Here is a 19,352-nt window from a genome sequence, read left to right as displayed (position 1 = left end):
AGAAAGTGTAGTCACAGGAAAGATTAGGAGAAGTGAGAAAAGTAAGAGAAAAGTGATAAAGGGCGACTGAAAAATTTAACAGAAGCTAAGCTAGAGAGTGACAACTCTGTCCCCCCTGTGCATTTCTCCTTGCTTTCTGTTTCTAAACTTTTTCTTCACTAGCAAGGTGGGGAAGAAAACAGGCTTGGGCTGAGCTGAGAGCTTTGGGTGGATCTCAAAAAAAAGAGGAGAGTCTATGAGCTTTGGATGTAGGGGCAGGCATCTCAGGAGGACTACAAGGATGAAGTGAGGTCTTGCAGAGAAAATATCAAAAGGGCTGAAGCCCAACTAGAACTTAATGTGGCCAACTCTGTGAAGGATAAAAAAAATGTTTCTATAAATATATTAACAAGAAGAGGAAAGCCAAGGAGAATCTTCATCCTTTACTGGATACAGAGGGAACAGTAGTGACAAGGGATGAGGATGAGGCCGAGCTACTTAATGCCTTCTTTGCCTCAGTCTTTAATAGTAAGGCCAGCTGCTCTCTGAGTACCCAACCCCCTGAGCCAGAAGACAGGGATGGGGAGCAGAAGAAAGCTCCCATGATCCAGGAGGAGCCCGGCTCAGCCAATTAGACATGCACAAGTCTATGGGGCCAGATGGAGTCCACCTGAGGATATTGAGGGAGCTGGCAGAGGTGCTCTCCAGACCCCTTTCCATCATCTACCAACAGTCCTGGCTGACTGGGGAGGTTCCACTTGACTAGAGGGTGACAAATGTTATGCCCACTTATAAGAAAGGCCAGAGGGAGGATCTAGGGAACTACAGGCCTGTCAGTCTGATCTCGGTGCCAGGGAAGGTGATGGAGCAGATCATCTTGAGTGCTATCACACAGCACATGCATGTCAACCAGGTGATTAGGCCCAGTCAACATGGGTTTGTGAAAGGCAGGTCCTGCCTGACTAACCGGATCTCCTTGTATGACAAGGTTACCTTCTTAGTGGATGAGGGAAAAGCTGTGAATGTAGCGTACCTGGACTTCAGTAAAGCCTTTGACACCATTTCCCACAGCATTCTGCTTGAGAAACTGGCTGCCACCAGCCTGGACAGTCATATTCTCTGCTGGGGGTGAACAATTCAGCTGCTGTCAACCAACACCTAGGGGTGTTGGTTGACAGCAGCTGAACATGAGCCAGCAGTGTGCCCAGGTGCCCAAGAAGGCCAATGGCATCCTGGCCTATATCAGAAACAGTGTGGCCAGCAGGACCAGGGAAGTGATCTTCCCCTGTATTCAGCTTTGGTGAGGCCGCACCTTGACTACTGTGTCCAGTTTTGGGCCCCTCATTACAGGAAGGACATGGAGGCACTGGAGCGTGTCCAGAGAAGGGCAACAAAGATGGTGAAGAGGTTAGAGAACAAGCCTTATGAGAAGCAGCTGAGGGAACTGAGGTTGTTTAGAGAAGAGGAGACAGGGGAGACCTCACTGTCTACAACTACCTGAAAGGAGGGTGGAGCAAGGCGGGTGTGTGTCTTTTCTCCCAAGTAAAAAGTGATAGAACGAGAGGAAATGGCCCCAAATTGCACCAGGGGAGGTACAGATTGGATATGAGGAAAAATTTCTCCACTGACAGGGTTCTCAGGCAATGGAATGGACTGCCCAGGGAGGTGGTTGAGTCACCATCCTTGGAGGTGTTTAAAAGATGGTTAGATGGGGTGCTCAGAGTTATGGTTTAGTAGCAGACAGGTACGGTTGGACTCAATGATCTCAAAGGTCTTTTCCAACCAGGTGGTTCTATGATTCTAAGACAAAATCTCTCCTAGATCACCATTTTTTCCCTGGGGTGCCATTTCCCACAGCCATGCTCCCCACTGGTTCCATCCTGCAGTGCTCTGCAGAGCTTCAGCCTCAAGCTTGGCTTTGCAAAGATGGCCTGTCTCAGCTGTAAAAGATCACTGCTCAAGGGCTGGGCTTTTATATGAGACTGTTCAGATTTTTGCTAATATGGGGTATTAAAAATTTTTTAAAGGGAATTTTAGAAGAGCTCAATCTATCCAAAATATAAATCTTATCTCTCATTTAGATTATCATTCAGTATTTACTGAAGTAGATCATGCTTTATTTTGAGTCAGTGACTGCAAAGGCAATTACTATAAATACTGGGAACTATAGTTGCTTCTTTTTCCCCATCTCAGTTTAGTTTTGTCTGTAGTTTTAAACTATAATCTTCTATTGAGTCACTTCTCTTTGTTTGTAAGCTTTCTAACTGCTTTTCACCACAGCGTGCAGAAGAGACAGACATCTGTATAAGCTGGAGGCTCTTCTTATTTCCATTATGTCAAATTCGTTTTGGAGTTAGGCATCAGAAATTGTGCAGTCAAGTTCATTCTGGGCCAGGACATCAGGATTGTGCAGTCAAGCCAAGAACAGCAGTGCTACTTTGCTTATTGTATAATGCTTCTTAAAGGAAGCCAGGCCATTTAATAAGAAAAAAAGGGAAAAAAAAACAACCAACCAAATGAAAAAAATAACCAAACACACCTTTGATATGTATTAAACTTTCCTGCACACACTTGCAACTTATTCTGGGTTTTTTTGTTTCTTTTACTGACTATTTTTGACATAAACTACATTAAATTAATTGAAAGCAGTAACTGAAATCAGATTTAACAATTTGCAATGAAATCATGTCAGGGAAAGACATCACTGCACACAATTGTTGTAATTAAGACATTGTTTTGGAGGAAGAGACAAGACAGAGTCTTATTTATTTTACCCTATTAGAAACTCTTGTTCATTTTGGCCTGAGGGTAAGAATTTGATTAAAATGTAGAAATTAATGGTGTCTTTCATAAAGATCTAATGTTGCTGTACGAATATGCTGTTTTTCAACTAGAAGGCTTGGGACTTGATTATGTTTGATTTTAAATATTGGGAAATAATACATCCACTCTTCTTGTTCTTTAGAAATTCAGACTAGATTATAAATCCTTTCTAAATGTAACACAAGTAGCATTAATTTGCATTCTGAATAGCATGCAAACAGACTTCTACCTACCTATTTGGCACTGATTGTTTTATTTTATTCTACAGGTGTGAATCTTCAAGAGGGAGATCACTATTTTGATAACATAGTGTAGTCAGGTCATTTACCTGTTCAACATTAATCTGTTTTATCTAACTTGTTTATCATCTTGATAAAAATTGCAGAGGATAGAATTGATGTCTTATTTTCTCTGTGGCACTTTTTTTCCTTATTCTTTTGACTTCAGACACGCAGAGCTACAACTCCTCCTTAAGTGTCCATCCCAGTCTATGTCCTAGCAGAAAAGTGAACTTAATTTCAGAGAAATACATTCACTGTAATAGGCTGTATTTGCACTTTAGGCAATTGTTTCTTCCAGAATAAGCATGCAAAGGGCAGAAAGTTGTCAGTTACCATATCAGTGGCTTCTTGTTCTGTGGAACAAGTGAAAAATGTTTGTGTAACTTACCTTTGGTGGAATTCCTGTATTATATTTATATTCCTGATGCATTATTAGGATCTTAGTTATCAGATCACATATAGTTTAGAACTATTGTTTTTCAGAGGGGAAGGCGAATAAGCGTGTGGTTTCTTTATTCTTTCATACATCCTCTCCTTTCATCTATAGAGAGATTATTATAATTTATTAATTATTTTTAAAGCTTCATGTTCTGTTAACACAAATCTTGTGGACCTCCTGTTAGGAGAGGCTTGTATTCTCCTGAAGTCTACAGTCTTTAAGCTTCAGCCTAAACAAAATTACTAATTGGTTTTTTTCCTGGACTTTCTAAACAAAAATAGTTGAAGTTGCTGAGAATCTGGAGCTTGTATTTTGGCCTGTTTGCCTGTGAAATCTATGGCATTGATCTCTCTCCTTCCCCTACCCTTTATTTCCTTTCTTTTTTCTTTTCTTTTCTTGAGCAATCAGAAATGGATTTCTGTCCTGCTGAGGCTGTTTACATGTCAAAAGTTTCCTGTTCTTTACTGAAACATTATGAAGTGGAAACTAGATGTGAAGAGGAAAGACAGATAAATATATAAACCAATAACAAGAAATAAGAAATCTCACACACTTCAGTATAACCAGACTCCCACAGGAAAGCAAGATTCAAGTTACTGGAGCAGTTAATTCTATATATGAATTCTGTCTCTTCCTTGGGATGCTGCTGGCAAAACATTTAACAACACAAACACAGATCAAAAGAGTTCTGAAACTGTCCCTGAGTTTTAGGGTTGGATTCCCTACTTTCTTCCACTCTTTTCCACTTCCACTGCTTATACAGCAAGAAATTGTTAAGCAAGAGGAAGCCCATAAACAGATCTCTTTATGTCAAACAGCCAGAAGTGGTGAAGCTGTATTTGATAGCAACTCCATTGCTATCGTGTGCAAGTTCTGGGGGTATTTCTAGGCAATAGGAGGAGGAATCACATGAAAATAAAATGGTAGATGAGGTTTCTGCTCAGGAAGTTCCCAACCAGCAGTTTTTGTTAGAGATGCTCTGTGTATCTCCAGGTTTCCCTGATGCTATAGACTGGGCTTGCAGAGTCTGTCTGCAGAAGCAGTTTCCTTGCTTGCAGTATTCTATGGTGACCTTCAAGCACCACAGGAAATTTATCATTTGAACCTTATATATTAAATGATATTGATTAATGAAGGTTGCAAAAAATCTAAACTAAATAGAGCAGGAAACCCCAAAAAGCAATGGTTAGAGCATGTGCATGGATAAGCATAGGCAAGCTATGGTGTGCAGATCCTCATGGCCACTCATAGGTTACATCCTCTCAGCCTTTTTGGTTTTGTATTTTCACTTTCTCATCTGGGCAACCTGACCTTTACATACATCAGATATTAAAAAAAAAAATAATAAAAAATCTCTGTCTTTCTGTTTAATATTAAACTACTCAGATCTGTTGTTGTTTGCATTCCTTCTGTAGGTGAATGGTATTGATCTTCGAGGTGCTACCCACGAGCAGGCTGCAGCTGCGCTGAAAGGAGCAGGGCAGACGGTAACAATCATAGCACAATACCAGCCGGAGGGTAAGCAAAATAATAAAAGATATATGGTAAAAGATAAGTGCTTTAAAGCCAGCCACTTAAAAGGATGAGGCTGCTGTAGATAGTGCTTTTCCCAGCTATCATCAGAAGTCATCTGGAAGAAAAATTCAAGTGGCAATTCTTTCCCAAGAAAGTGGCTGTATTTTTTATCACAGACTTTGCTTTTAGAAGTATTTTATGCAACTGTAAGAGCTATCTTTAAATGTACATATAATAAGACAGTAATCAACACTTGGTTAATAATTTTAATTTCATTATTTCTCATTTTACGTTCTTTTCTAGTCTCCTGGAGATAAGCAAAAGATAAGCTAAGAATGAACAGAAATGCCAGGAAGATCTGAAGTTGCTTCAGGCGGTCAGATCAGAATTAAACAATGATAAACGCTTCCTGGCAAATGCATAGATCTTCCCATTACTACATTTGGATGATGGTATCCTTGTACCTCCAGGGCAATTAGCCCTAGATACCAAGTACTTACTAGAGAATATGACAACTTTCTAAATAAAAGCATCAACAGGAAATTCAGCAAAATATAAGACATTTAAGGTGGGATGTATCTCATCCAGATTTTGATGGCTAATATTTAACTTTCTAGAGTTTAATGCAGTTTCAGTGGGAAGTAGAGATTGATTGATTTTATGAGCCCAGAGTTAAGTGGCAGAACTCCTTCTCATTGTTCATGAGATATGACTCCTATATCTGAGGCTATCAATGAATTAATTAAAGGAATATTACTTTCTGATAGGAACTAAAAGTGGTTTTTGTCCACAGTAGTTGTTACTTCAAAACTGTTTCCAGGTGAATTCAGCAACTACAGGTGTCTGTGAAGACGTGCTGGCACCATTTTATCAGTTTTCAGTAAACAATTCTAGCTCAATTCACAAGTCCTGCTATGATCTGTCAACACAAGTTGTTGACTTTGCGTGATTGTGCCCAGCCTAGGACACGTGTAGATCTCAGGTGAAACAGAACAGCTCTAATAACAGGTTCAGCTACTCAGTTTTTTCAGAGACACTGGGGAGATGAATTAGTACTGCCAGAGTTTATACAGCATGACACTTTCTTTTGTTTCTCTGGATCCTGGTGACAGCACACAAAGAGAAAAACAGATGATATTTTAGTCCAGCTTACAATTGTGCTTCAGATCTGGTATCATGCATCGTTTTATGTGCACTTGAGTCACCGAGCAGAATAAATTAGGCCATACTAAGAAATGGGCAGATGAGAGCAAATGAAATTACAAGTGTCTGTTCTTTAGTTAAATAAATGGAACACATTAATATAGACTTGCATAAGCAATAATCAGTTATTTCAAAGAAAAAGTATTGAAAAGCAATTCCATTAGAGATAGCTATCCACACTGGATTCTGAATAAAACCATGTTCCCATTAGTTCCAGCAGTCTTGTTTGCTGTCTGACAATTTTATACTGCAATTATCACCATGGTGTCTGAGTACTTGTAGCAGTCACTGGCATTTCAGAATTATTCTATGCCATTGTTAATACACAGAAAAATACATCACTTGACAGATTTTTTCCTATTATATTTGAACTTTCAGTTGACATCTTTTTACCCTGTATTTTACCAGCTCTGTAATACGTCAAATTCAGTTTTGGTGAACATGCAATTCAAATTATGTTGATAAAATCCATCAAGAACTATATTGCATATTTAGCCTGTCTTTCCGATAATGCTGCTTCATTCACCACAAACCCTGTTGAGGGCAGACTAGTCCCAACTGCATGACTTGTTGTCAGTGAAGCACAGTTTTCTGTTTCACCCAAATTGTGCAAAACACACCAAAGAGAGTAGAGCTGGTAAAGAACAAGGTCTGAAATTTAGCCTTTTTATAGGAAATGACTGATTTTTTTAATGTAGTGAGATCATTCAGTAGTTGCCCAGCATGTGTTTTCTTACAGTTGAAGTATTTCATTTTAATCAGCGGTGTTGGATAATGCAAACTGTATAAGCAGAGATATGAAATTAAGTATTTCACTCTTTAAAATTTCCCTAACAGCAAAGAAAGATGAAACAGGTTTAAAATAGTTCTTTAAATAACCTTCACAGGGAATTATTTAAGGATTTATGGGTCATATAGAAAGCCTCTCTATATTTATATATATATCAATATATAGAAAGACACTCTATATCGACATAAATACTTATTTTGTTCTAAAGATCCTGCACAACATTTTTTTGTCCTTTCTATGTAATTTATACCTGATCTCTTATTTACCATATCTTATCTTGATGCATATAGTGGAACATAGTCATAAAATACAGTCTTAAAACTATATAGCTGTGCTTTCTCCAGGGCTTCCTCACTTTAAAATGCTTTCAAGACTAGTAAGCAAAGTACATAAGCAGAGTAAGCTTGTAGCTTGATTTTTCCATTTTCATACTGGAATTTCTGAGTTATTACTACAGTTTTAGGGTTTTTGGGAGATCCAGGAATAGCCACTGAAAATGTTAACCAATATCTTTTTTATCTTTTCCAGCTTATTAAGCTTTTAGATGTTGTTGCAAAAATTCAATGAAACCTTTAGCTATTGATATTTCAGGTATTAAGTGATGACGTTATGAGTACCATCAATATTATAAACCAGCTGATGTTTAGTAAATAAAATTGTTAGTAGAAAAACCTGTGTTCCAATAATTTAGTTTTTATGCAGTACAGAAAAGCTTGCAACACGCTTATCTTGGCAATAATATAGTGTCTCCAAAACAAATAATATACTTTGTTATGGGAAGAAAATGAGGTGACTGCTATAGAAACAGCTGTCAAAGTTTAAATTTCCCTTTCCTTGATTCAGTCAAAAATTCATCATAGCCTCACATTTGAACTCCCCTCACATGTGTATTGACGTGGCAGCAAACCTCATGACAATGGTGGCAAAAAGAATCTAGTGCTTGCCATCAACTTGAATTTCCTTTCCTCTTGATATTATGGCACTTTGTTGTCTCATCTTGTCTGGAATAAACAAGTGCAGAGACTAACTCAGATAAAATAGAATAGCATCACAACGTTTTTTGAATGCTATCAGACTTGTGGTTGGTGACAATGCTTATCTGAACCACATTGCCTGTCCCTCAGATGAAAGTGGTCTTGGAAATAGGAGAAAATTCTATAAAAGAACACAGATACAGTGAACAAAGGGAGAATGGAAAATACAAACAGTGATTTCATGCGAAGGAGTTGAATGGAAATACAAGGCATACTATGAAGGATGGAGAACTCCTCAGCTCTTCTGCTCTTCAATCCCTGTTTTCCTCATGTACACTCACCATCTCTATTTCCCTCATCTCTCTCAGACATAGAAGTGAAAAAAAGAGGTATGGAAGTCCAAACAGAAATACAAATTCTGTGAACAAAAATATGGAAAGGCTATTAGGAACAAGAGGAAAACAAATCACAGAGATTAAAAAATCAGAGCTCAGCAGTGAGCCGTATATGTTCATAACTGTAGGAACAGTGGCCATAACTCTGGGCTTTTTGAGTCATTCCTTATTTTTATTTTAAAAACTTAAAATAACCTGTGTTCAGTATCTTATGCACACATGTAATGTATAAATGGAGGTCAAGTAATGTTAAGCATCATGATCTCTGATAATCATTGTGGATGTAGTTCATCTGGAGGTTTATACATATATTCAAAGTACACTATCCATCATGCAGGCTTTAAAAAGACAGCTACCTGTATTCATGTGCTGCTCACGTCTTCTACACATGGTTGAAATGAAATTAAAGAAAATTTAAAGACCAAAACCTATTTAGAACAAAATTAGATGAGGAATCAATCACTTATATTTAGCTTTACTCTCCAATTTTTCATACTCTTGGAAGCATTTTAACTCTCCTCCCAGCTTAGCAACTCTCAGAATTCTTTTAAAACTTTGTACAAATATGGAGCTAGTTAGTAGGCCCTTCTGCAAAATAAAAGCCTGAGGAAAATAATCTTAGGGTGGACCAATGTGTCCTTATTAAAGAATTAATTAGAAATTAAAATAGGAATATATACCACATAGGGAAACGCTTTTTTACACTTCCAGGTTTTTATGCAGGACATATTTTTATTTTAATGGCAACAGTTGTAAATTACAGCCCAGTATGGAAGGAGTTAAGAAAAAAACATTTTCTCAGTGAAACTGAAACACATTTTAAAAGGAAGGTGAAATTTGTCTGAAATAATGATAATTTGTCCTGAAAGACACAGCTTGGTAGTGAGGGTAGACAGAATACTGGACTCCTAATGAAGCTGCTACAAAGCTTTATAGCACATTTTAGTCTCAAACGCTCACATTTCTTCCCCCTGCGGCAGTGTGAAAGGGTAGAACTTAGCCCTAAGATTTTTGCAAAATATTCAGTAGCAGTGGTCTGCGAGCTGCGCTGTGCTGCATTGCAGTGTCTCTGCAGCTATTCCTCCACAACAGTCCCTGGAAAACTGTGAAACCACTCCAAACTTTCATCTGCTTTAAATCTTTCAAGCGAGCCAATTAACTTCCTTTCTTAACAGCTTGCATATAGGGAAAACATTCATTGATTACAGTTTGATGAGACCAGCTGACAATGAAGAGGTCAAAAAGTTATTAACAGCAAGAGAATTTCTGCTTTACTACCTTTTGAATTAGCTGTCAGCTGCTGGCTCGGTGACTCTGTTCTCTGCACCTGCTGTGCGGTGAGTCGCTGAGTTTTAGTTAGAGAAGGAGTGTTGAATAGAGAGATCCTGTCATAGGTTATGTCTTTCTATGCAGACATTAGCTGAGGAAATTATTGGAGAGCTGCACCTATGGTTATAAGCACCTCTGGCAGCTATGGTACTAAATTCACTTTTTAGTTCTTTTGTTTCTGAATAGTGCGTTGGAACAGACCTAACTTTCACAAGCAGCATCAGCTTTTATGAAAGCATACTCCTTGTACACGTTCCTCTGGCCTACTGATGCAAGAGATCTGTTCTTTTTAAAAAATCAGAGTAAAAATCCATGAATCACTTTTACAGGTCTTTCCCTGAACACTCATGGATACTTTTTAGCTCTCTCCTCCATTTCATTCCCTGTTCCTGCCTCAAAATACAAAACACTTGTCTCCCATTTTGGTACAACAGTCACATATATTCCTGATTCAGATGTTTAACCTTTCCGGATGCTGTATGAATAAGGTAGATACAAAATATATGGGAAGAATAAATAATTGTATTTATTTATCTTTGTCTAGTTTACTTCTTTACTTTGAAATGTGAATGTTAAAAGCCTCTTTTCCCAGCTGTTGAAAATTAATGTAGCTTAATTAGTTGGATAAAGTTGCATTACAGCAGTTGGCTTTCATCTGGAAGCCACTGTATCCAATTGCCAAAGAATGTAAGATATTAAGGTTATATTTCATGCATGTGCATTAAAGAATATAACATAATCTTTGAATGGCCAAGCTGGGTCTGACCAAAGGCCCATTTGCTCAGGATCCTGTTTCCAACAGTGGTAAACAGTTTAGGGAGAGAAGAAGGAACAGGACTAGCTCATAGTGATACTTGCACTTTAATACTGTCCTACTGACCAGAGGTGGGTGAAAAATCCTCTCCTTATCCTCGGCTGGAAAGTGTCACTATTACAAAGATTAATAAAACCAAAAAAAGTTTAGAAGTATTTTTTGTTGATTGTGTTGCTGAAACTCAGTAAGTGACTATTGTTGAGAAGTTGAAGGCAATTTTTTTCAGCTAGGGTAATTTAGAAGGAATGAATATTACTAATGAGAAAGGTGGATATTATGGTAGTATATACAAAATATATTTTTTCTATGTCTTAGAGCCTTTTTTTTTTTTTTTTACTTAACAGCATCAGAGAAGATGCCAATTTTATTTCAAATCTTAATTTATTGATAGGAGGTGATAACACACCAGAATTCTCTTATGTAGGAGCCAGGGACTGCAGTCTCATTCAGGCAGCTGTGGGGTTTTGGGTTGTCTGGGGTTTTCTTTCTTTTTTTTTTACCAGTCTTTTTACAGTGACGTCTCCATTTCTACCGTTTCCTTATTTACTGATACAGGTTTTTAACCAAGTTACAGAATAGCAGTCTGTTTTCTCTAGCTGATTAAATGTCAGGCCTATGCGTCCCTTGCTTGTCCACGAAGTGCCCACTGAGGAGAGGTTAGCCAGATTGCAGATGATGCTGTCAAAAATAGTTCTCCTTCTTCTAATAATTTTAACACATTTTGCTTCAACAGAAGTGCAGGAGTTCACTAAGCAACAAATTGCTTCTTTGTTGCAGAAATTTCTGTATAAATTAAGATGTTTAACAGTATTATGTGGCTGCAATACACAACTTCAGGTAAAGCATCAAATCATACCAAATTATATTTCTATGCTCAAAACTAAAACTCTGGCACTGAAATGTATTCTTGAGTGCTCCAGGTTATGTCAGAAGTTAATGTACATAGTTAGATGTTGTGATTGGCATTTGCTGGTTTGTTTCCTTCTTTTGTTCTAGTAAATATGACTTTGGTACCCTTAGGAAAAATGCAGCATTTGCCAAGGTAGTACTCTACTTGTCTGGCCATGTGAGATCCTTACCTTAAGTATAGCTTTTGTGCCTCTTATTGCTGCATACTATTTAGAATGCACTGCTTTTATTTTTATATTGGTGGAGCAAAATCTTCAGCTTTATAATTTCATTGCAAGCTTTACGCTATCTTTACCTCAAGTGAAAAAAAATCCAAACCTGCCACAAACCAGGTTTAAAATGAAAAGGACAGTTTAAAAATCTCCTGATCCGCTTTCAAATTCTTTTCTCTTATCACAGTATTTCGTTTCTGTTTGTCTGAGCTGTCCTCACCACAGTTTCCACTCTACTGTGGATTAACTCCAGTTCCTAAGTAACTTTGCTTGTGTACATGGGCATTGCCCCAGCATGGATAGATATTTCTAAGGCTCTTCAGATGCCACAGCTGAAGAAGCACCAGGGCTTACAAATGTCCTTTTAAAGACAAACCTCTGTAGGATCCTCCTAAAACACAAAAGGTTATATTTTAATTCCTCTGTTAAATTTAAAGATCACATTCCCAGTAGAGTTACACCGTGTAACTCATCCAACACTGAATATTTTATAAAAAGCAGAATTCTAACTTTTTTCCTTTGTCTAAAATAGCCAGCACTCTTTATGCATTGAAAAAGTTATGGCTTTGATATATTTTCTAAATGTTTTTGTGTAGATTCATTTGTGTTTAATGTAGTCATCCCAGTCTGCTACATTGTATTTGCTGTTTCCTTATAGACTCCTGGGCTTTCTCAGTTCCTTTTTTCATAAATGTTTAATTTTAAGTACTTATTTTGTAATTCAGTCATACTTAGCTCTTGCTTCTATTAACAGCCTTTAAACTTCCTTAAATAGTATATTCTTCCATAAAGTTGTCAATGTCAACTGCAGGAAATTGTGCAGGGAAAACATGATTTCTTTTTAGAACCTGTCTTTTCTTGTTTTCATTTTAAATGTGATAACATGAAGTTATGTGGGGGTTTTTTTCTGTAATTCTTTCTTTGAGCTTTAGTTATAATGCAAGTCTTGTTTAGCTTTTTGTTGTTCATATACAGCCTTCTCTGCTTAATTATGTTTATAAGTACACAGAAAAATGTATATCTGTTAAATCATCATGCTGGAGATTATTAATTGGGTTTTTTGGCAATTTGTTAATTAAAGTTTAGTGATTTCCTCTTTTTACTGTTTTGTTAAGGTAATCATTAATAAGCCTCATTGAGAATACAAATAAAGAGTCGTTTTTCTTTTTACAACAGCTGTTACATTTGCAGCTGCTAATTTAACTGTTAAGTATGAGCTACAAATTCTTGATGCTTTTCTTCCCTGTTTTACAGTTCACTAAAGTGAAATCCATTTCACCTGTGCTTTTGCCCTTATGTGACAGCTTTTTCAGAAAACAAAACCTTGTAGCAATGGAAAAGATTTGGGTACTGGCCTTTTAGTAGTTTCTCAGCAGTAATAGGAGTAACAATATTGTAATTGTAGTGATACTACAGGAATAGTTTCTCTGCTTAATCAATACCCTGGATTTATACCTCTGGTAATAGAGGAATATTGATAACCACACGTTTGAGTCTCACCTTAGTGGAAGGAACAGAGAGCTGCAGTTGGAAATGTGCTGTTGAGTTAGTGGAGGGAAGCCCAGGAATAATTCATTTCAGAACCAGATTAAGAGGAAATCTTGAAATTATTTCTGAATCCATTTCATTGTTCCTTTCTTCTCTCACTCCTTTTCTTTTTTTCAATTCCTAATTGTGCTTTTTCATCTGAAAAAAATGTATTCCATACTGAAGATATTTTCTTTACTTTCTTTTTTACTTTTTAAGCAACAAATTCTACCAACATTTTTGCTGTGTTAATTCTTTCATAGTGACATCATTTCATACACCATAATAATTCAGAAGCTTGTATTTACTCCCAGCTACTCAGTTTAAAAGGTGTTCTCTTTACTCATATATACTCATATTTACTCCCAGCTCATATTTACTCCCAGCTACTCAGTTTAAAAGGTGTTCTCTTTTCTTTCTTAGCAATGTTTGCACTTTGCAAAGATACAGTTTGTTTCTTTGTTGTGTTGCTTTTTAGTTACCTTCAGTGTCACTTTTTTTTTCTTTTGCATACAGTTAGTGTAGCTCTGACTTACTTCATTGCTTCTGCTTTTCCTAGTCTCCAGGATAACTTACACAACTTCAAGTTTAGAGGCTATTATGATAACTTGAAACTGGTCCTGGATGATTGGGCTATTAAGGATCTAGAAGACTTCACAAAAATATTTTTCATCTGAGCAGCTTAACACATTTTATTTTAGTGGAGTTCAGAAGCTCACAAGAAATCTGGTTTTCTCTGCCTTCAGGTGAATTATTTCATGCAGAGACATCACTGAAAATACAAAACAGTCCATAAACTGCATGAAATTTCACAATGTAGGCAATATTACTGCTGCTTATGTTCTTAAACTGATGCTGGTATGCAGGCTTCTGTACAATCCCCGTGTGTTCAGCTTATGTCCCCTTAGAATATGAATATTAAGAATTTGAGCTTTCTCTGCAGTAATTTATGTAAAAATGCTGAGCTAGCAAAATGTTTTGGTTTAAGATTAAAAGTATGTTCTCCCAGGGTTTCCTAGAGAACTGCTCTTGAATACGTTAAAAAGCAAAAAAAAAAAAAAAGAAAGAAGTATGGCTTTCAACTCTATCCTGTAAGTTCAGGGTTCATTTACTCAAGAGAAATTTTGGTGTCATTTTCTCCACTTGCAAAACATCAGAAAGGGCAAAAGAGCAACTATAGGATAGAATTGACATCCATGATATGAAAAGATGAAGGTTTCCCAAAGGATGTGGGGATTATAGCCCACTTCTGGAGATCTTTCATGCTGAGGAAAGACAGCAAGTCTGCCATACAGGGACATCTCTTACGGTAGCATTGCTAAATATCACAGAAGATGACAGCATATCGTGGATTTTCTTGGCCTACTGCTGCAGCTGCTGTCAGCACAAAATCCACAATGAGGTCAATGTGAGTGTTAGGGACAGTCTTTCATAATTCATATTTTTAGAGTTTATAGTTCTTGACACATAGATTTTTTTATTATTATATTACAGCACTAGGCAAATACAAACTAAAAGGTTTTTGTTGGGTTTTTTGGTGGTTTTTGGTTTTTTAATTAAATGGGGCCACTGGCTAAGTTGGTTGCCCAAGGTCTCTCAGTGGAGAGATATAAGTCCCTCTGAGCTCATTCTGCCTTTTGGATGAGATGAGTCTCTTCTCACTACCTATAGGGGGAACTTTAGGCCGGGTGGACAAAGCTAAGGCCAAGTGAACTAGCCTATTCTGGTGTCCCTAGGAAGTAGCTACTAGTAAATTGCTATGCAGACAGATAAAATTCCTTTCCACAGCTCACCATGTGAACTGCTAATGAAGCCAGAAATAAAATCTTTGGGTGCTATGCCATTGGTTTAGTCACTAGACAACTCTTTCTCTCAGGAATAATTCTTGAGGCAAGTTAGTACAATAACCATTTTGATGGCATGAGAAAATGTGGGAAAAATCACAAACAAAGTTATGATTCCAGTAGAAAAATAATTTAAAAATAACAGTTCAAGGCAAGATAGGAAATTTAAACATAATTATTTACTTGTAACTTGAATTTCAGGTAAACTGATTGGCATTTATTACCTACGGATGAGAATGATGGCAAAGCGTGAGAGATTAAAAACAAAGCATGCGCTGTTTAAACAGAGAGGGACAAAGAGGTAAAGGGAAGATCTACTCTCAGCTGCACAGCTTTTAAAATGTTTTCACTTACAATAGTAAATAGTTACCCAGCTCTGTGTGACTTCCTAAATTTAATCTCTACTTGCTGAGAGTGGCAATGTAAGGGATATTTAGTGAAAGTATAAATACTGATTTGGGTAGCACTTAATGGATAGGTGATCATGTCATTATTAGGAAAACAGAAATGCTATTGAGTAGGTTTTCATGAACATGCACACTCACACACACAAAGCCATTGGAAACTGGAATTTGGGATCCACAGGGCCAGATTTTAAGAGCTGCATGGGATGCCTGCAATAGATTTCTACACAGCTGTCATGCCACACATTCCTTGACTGTAAGTGTGTGTGAAGGACAAGTAAGAAGATATGGAGTATCAAACCACATGCTGAGCTGTGCCTGAGATAAAACTATTTTTCAGCAAGTCAGTTCAAAGCCTCTGAAAAACCTTTGCTACCTGAACTGCTTTGATAATAACTTCCCATTGCTATGATATTGATCTACGTCATTCTTTCTGACATGACTTTCTTTTTCATGGCTGTTAACCTGGCAGTTGACAAGAGAAATACGAATCAGATTTAGACTTCATTGTCAATCTCAATACTTAACTACAGAATCACTGAAAATTCTTAATTAACTGCAGAATCATTGAAAGAATGTCATATGTCATGTCAGCTTCAAAAAACTCCCTCTGCTGAATATTAATTTTGATTAAGAAAACCTTTTACATGATAGATGAATGTACTGAAGTTACTATGTATCTTTGATTTCGGCCTCTCACCTGCATGGGTTACCATATAATGGCTGCATTAGAGACTTAAGTGAAAGCTGAAATAAATGGAATATATATTTTTTTTTAAATTAAATATTAATCATAGTTCAGTGTGAAGAAGCCTTTAAAGACATGACATCCTTTATCTAGAAAGTACAAATTTCTGTTCACTTTAACCTGAGAATCCATCTTTTTTTTAGAAGCTCTGATATCTCTTGAACGTAAGTCATTTTTTCCACTGGTTTCAGGGTTGAAGATGGTTTCAAATATATTATAGTTAATATTTGCTAAGCCAGGTGCTCAAAGTTAAACTCCGAAACAGAAATATCCCAGTCTGCTGCACTGCTGAATTATATCAATGATAACTGCTCTTTAAATTCAGTTTAATCATATTTTGTCAATTAAACATGGACTTAGAAGTCTGGTATCAGTCACCTGTTGTGGAAATTTTGTTATTAGACATCTTGAACTACTTTCTAGTGACTTTCTAATTCCATTTGCAGTTTGCAAGGGAAACATGTAAGACTAACCCAAGTAATAATTATCAATTTTAGCACTTAACAAATTGCATGTTTGCTTTTAAATGATTTCCACATAATAACTCAGAATTCTGTAGAAAATTAAGATTTTTACAAACTTTGAAGAACATTTGTAAATTTGATCAGTACTGTTTGGTGCCTAAATACACAAAGAAATGGGTTCCAAACACGTAAAGAGTCAGTGAAGTTACTTAGCTTCAGATTAATACATATGCCTCATAGGCAAGAATTTTTCTTTTTCTTGGAGAGACTCAGAGTAAGGTTTTTGTTGCTGTTGTTTTGTTTGAGGTTTTTTTCTCCCTAGTAAATGTGGATCCTTATATTTGCCTACACTGGCCCCCCAAAACTGATGTTGTGAAACTCATCATCTGCTTTTGCAAATCTCGCCACTCAGCATTTCAGAATAACTTTATGTGGTGATAAACTACACAATAAAGATCAGGGCGGGTCTTGCCTTGTATATAGTGGGGTCCACCCCCACCAAAACTTTATAAACCTTGCTAAAATCTTTCTTTGTCGTTTTGTGTTTAGTGACATGTAACAAGTTTCCATGTATATGTATATAACACTTAAGTACGTTCCAGAGTCGTCATGCATTTGCAGTGCCATGCCTGAGTCTTCCTTCCCTCTTGTGTCAAGTGTGGATGGCACATGTGAGAGCACACAGAGTGGACAGCTGAGACTGATTGCCACAAACTGTTTTTTTTTAGTTTGCTTTTGCACCAGTCTGGGCATCAACACAAACAAAAATTATATGAAAATGGGCATGGAAAGCAGTCAGCTATGGATATTTTGCCGGCTGTCCCCAGACTTGTAGAGACAGGTATGTGGCAACGGGGACCGAGTGCAAAAGTTGTGTAGCTGGGCACTCCAGTGTTGGCTGTAAGGTTTTGTGTATGTGTGTGTATGTGCACATAATACTCTTCAATATCGTTCTTTTAAAGCTCCATTGTGTTACACAGGTGTATGTATGTGTTTGTGCAAAATTTTGTGTGCAGATCCCCACTACCTAAACCATTTGAGCAGCCCTTGATATAAATTATATAAGCTGGGTCTGAATAAGGGTGATCTGCCTACATGTCTTGCAGGGTAACACAAATATAATCTAGCTTGGGTCCGAAGGGTAGTGTAGCCGCATTATTTTTTCCTGCAATTATATGCCTTTGAAATTTGCATCTATCTTAGAAATTCATCTCCTTTATAAAGGAAAACCACTCAGTGTAAGGTAAGTACCTTCTATATCATGGGTTGCTAGTAATCATTCCTAGCTGTTTGTAAGTCTATCTCAGAATTTACTACCAGAAGAGAGTTCACATTGTTATCATTCTTGGGTTGGATTCAGCAAAACTGTAAAATTATGCAATCTGTAGTTACAAATATTTGGAAGCAAAGTGGAGTGAAGTGGTGGTGGTGTTGTGAAAGAGAACACTGGAGTTCTGACAGTCAGTGGGTGCTGACTCTCTCCTTGACTTTTCATAACTCTCTTCAGATTATTTTGTTAACCAGCACAGCCACATTTAAGGATCAGAAGTGTATTATGAATTAGCCAATAACTGTGTTTTGAAAGTACAGAGAGCAATATAAATGTTAATTATTGTACAGAAACTGTAAGTTTCAATGTTAGGAGTCAACCTGCATTGGAAGAAATAATTCATAAATTAATGTCATTACTAACAAACTTTATACATTTAGCATTGTCATATAATAACCCAAATAGAGGAGAGGTATTTGCAGCATGACAGAAATAAATGCTGCATAGGAAAATGCTGAGTATCTTGAGCACAGCAACTGCCTTATTCTTCCCCATAAATATTTTATTTCAATTAAAAGAGATAAAATTGCATCAATTATGTCTTAGAAGTGACTATATGAAATGAGTTTAAAGTACGGGAAATGAAGCAAAGTGACTGCATCCTTGGCTCTGTGCTAAAGGACCTACAGTCCAGCAGGTGGATAGGACAGGACTGGCTGAAGCCTGGGCTTCACCTCCAAGCTGTTTTCAAACCAATTAGAAGTGGAGTCATCTGTTTTCTGGTTTCTTTCACAATGGAAAATTATGGAGTTTTAGTAAATTGACTTTTTCACAAATCCAGCTGGTTTCCATGGAAATTTTCATCTGCCAAATGAAACATCTCACTTAAGAATCATGGGAATTCAGAAAAAAAGTCCAAAATATTTCCATTTGAAAGTGCATTTGTGGTATCTTATGATTTGTACAATTTGGGTGCCTCATCTCCACACTTTCTGCTACTCGGATTGCAATTATTTCTCCCAGGATATCCCCTAAACAGGAGCTGGTAAGTTGCCTCATTTCTTGGCCTGGACAGAAGAGTAGGAAAGGAGAGCAACAGAACTATTTTCCAAATGAGAATATTTCTGGTTGAGGAACAAAAATATAAACATTTTAGGAGGAGTAAGGGAGAGAAACCAGTTTTGGTAAGCTTGCTCTTCTGAAAAAGGACTATGGATTACTACCATCATGAAACAAGTCAAGTTTATGCTATTTAAGTTGCATTTCATTTACTGGCATGCTCCTGTTGGAGATCTTTCTCTGATATTTCTAAATAAATCCGTAAGTGTCTAGAGAGGCATAGGAAAACCTGAGGGTGCTGAGAAGGTAAAAAATATTACAAGTGTTAGGCTGGAGTATAAGGTTAAAAAAAAAAAAAGTGACATTTATAAAT

The 19,352-nt window shown here is 37.0% G+C and overlaps 1 protein-coding gene across 1 annotated transcript in view; it reads left to right on the top strand.

The window, feature by feature from the left end:
* LOC104524243 (disks large homolog 2) overlaps positions 1-15,335 on the top strand; it is a gene marked incomplete at its 3' end in the record, with an annotated part of 153,228 nt that extends 137,893 nt beyond the window's left edge. The window contains exons 10-11 of the mRNA XM_029084759.1: positions 4,938-5,040; positions 15,236-15,335. Coding sequence (XP_028940592.1) covers positions 4,938-5,040; positions 15,236-15,335 — 203 coding nt within the window. The remainder of the gene's footprint in view (positions 1-4,937; positions 5,041-15,235) is intronic.
* Between the last annotated feature and the right edge of the window lie 4,017 nt (positions 15,336-19,352).

The sequence above is a fragment of the Antrostomus carolinensis genome, unplaced genomic scaffold (genome assembly GCF_000700745.2).
Source record: "Antrostomus carolinensis isolate BGI_N321 unplaced genomic scaffold, ASM70074v2 scaffold394, whole genome shotgun sequence".
Lineage (NCBI taxonomy): Eukaryota > Metazoa > Chordata > Aves > Caprimulgiformes > Caprimulgidae > Antrostomus > Antrostomus carolinensis.
The sequence above is the reverse complement of the archived record's forward strand: the minus strand, read 5'-3'. Positions and strand labels throughout refer to the sequence as shown.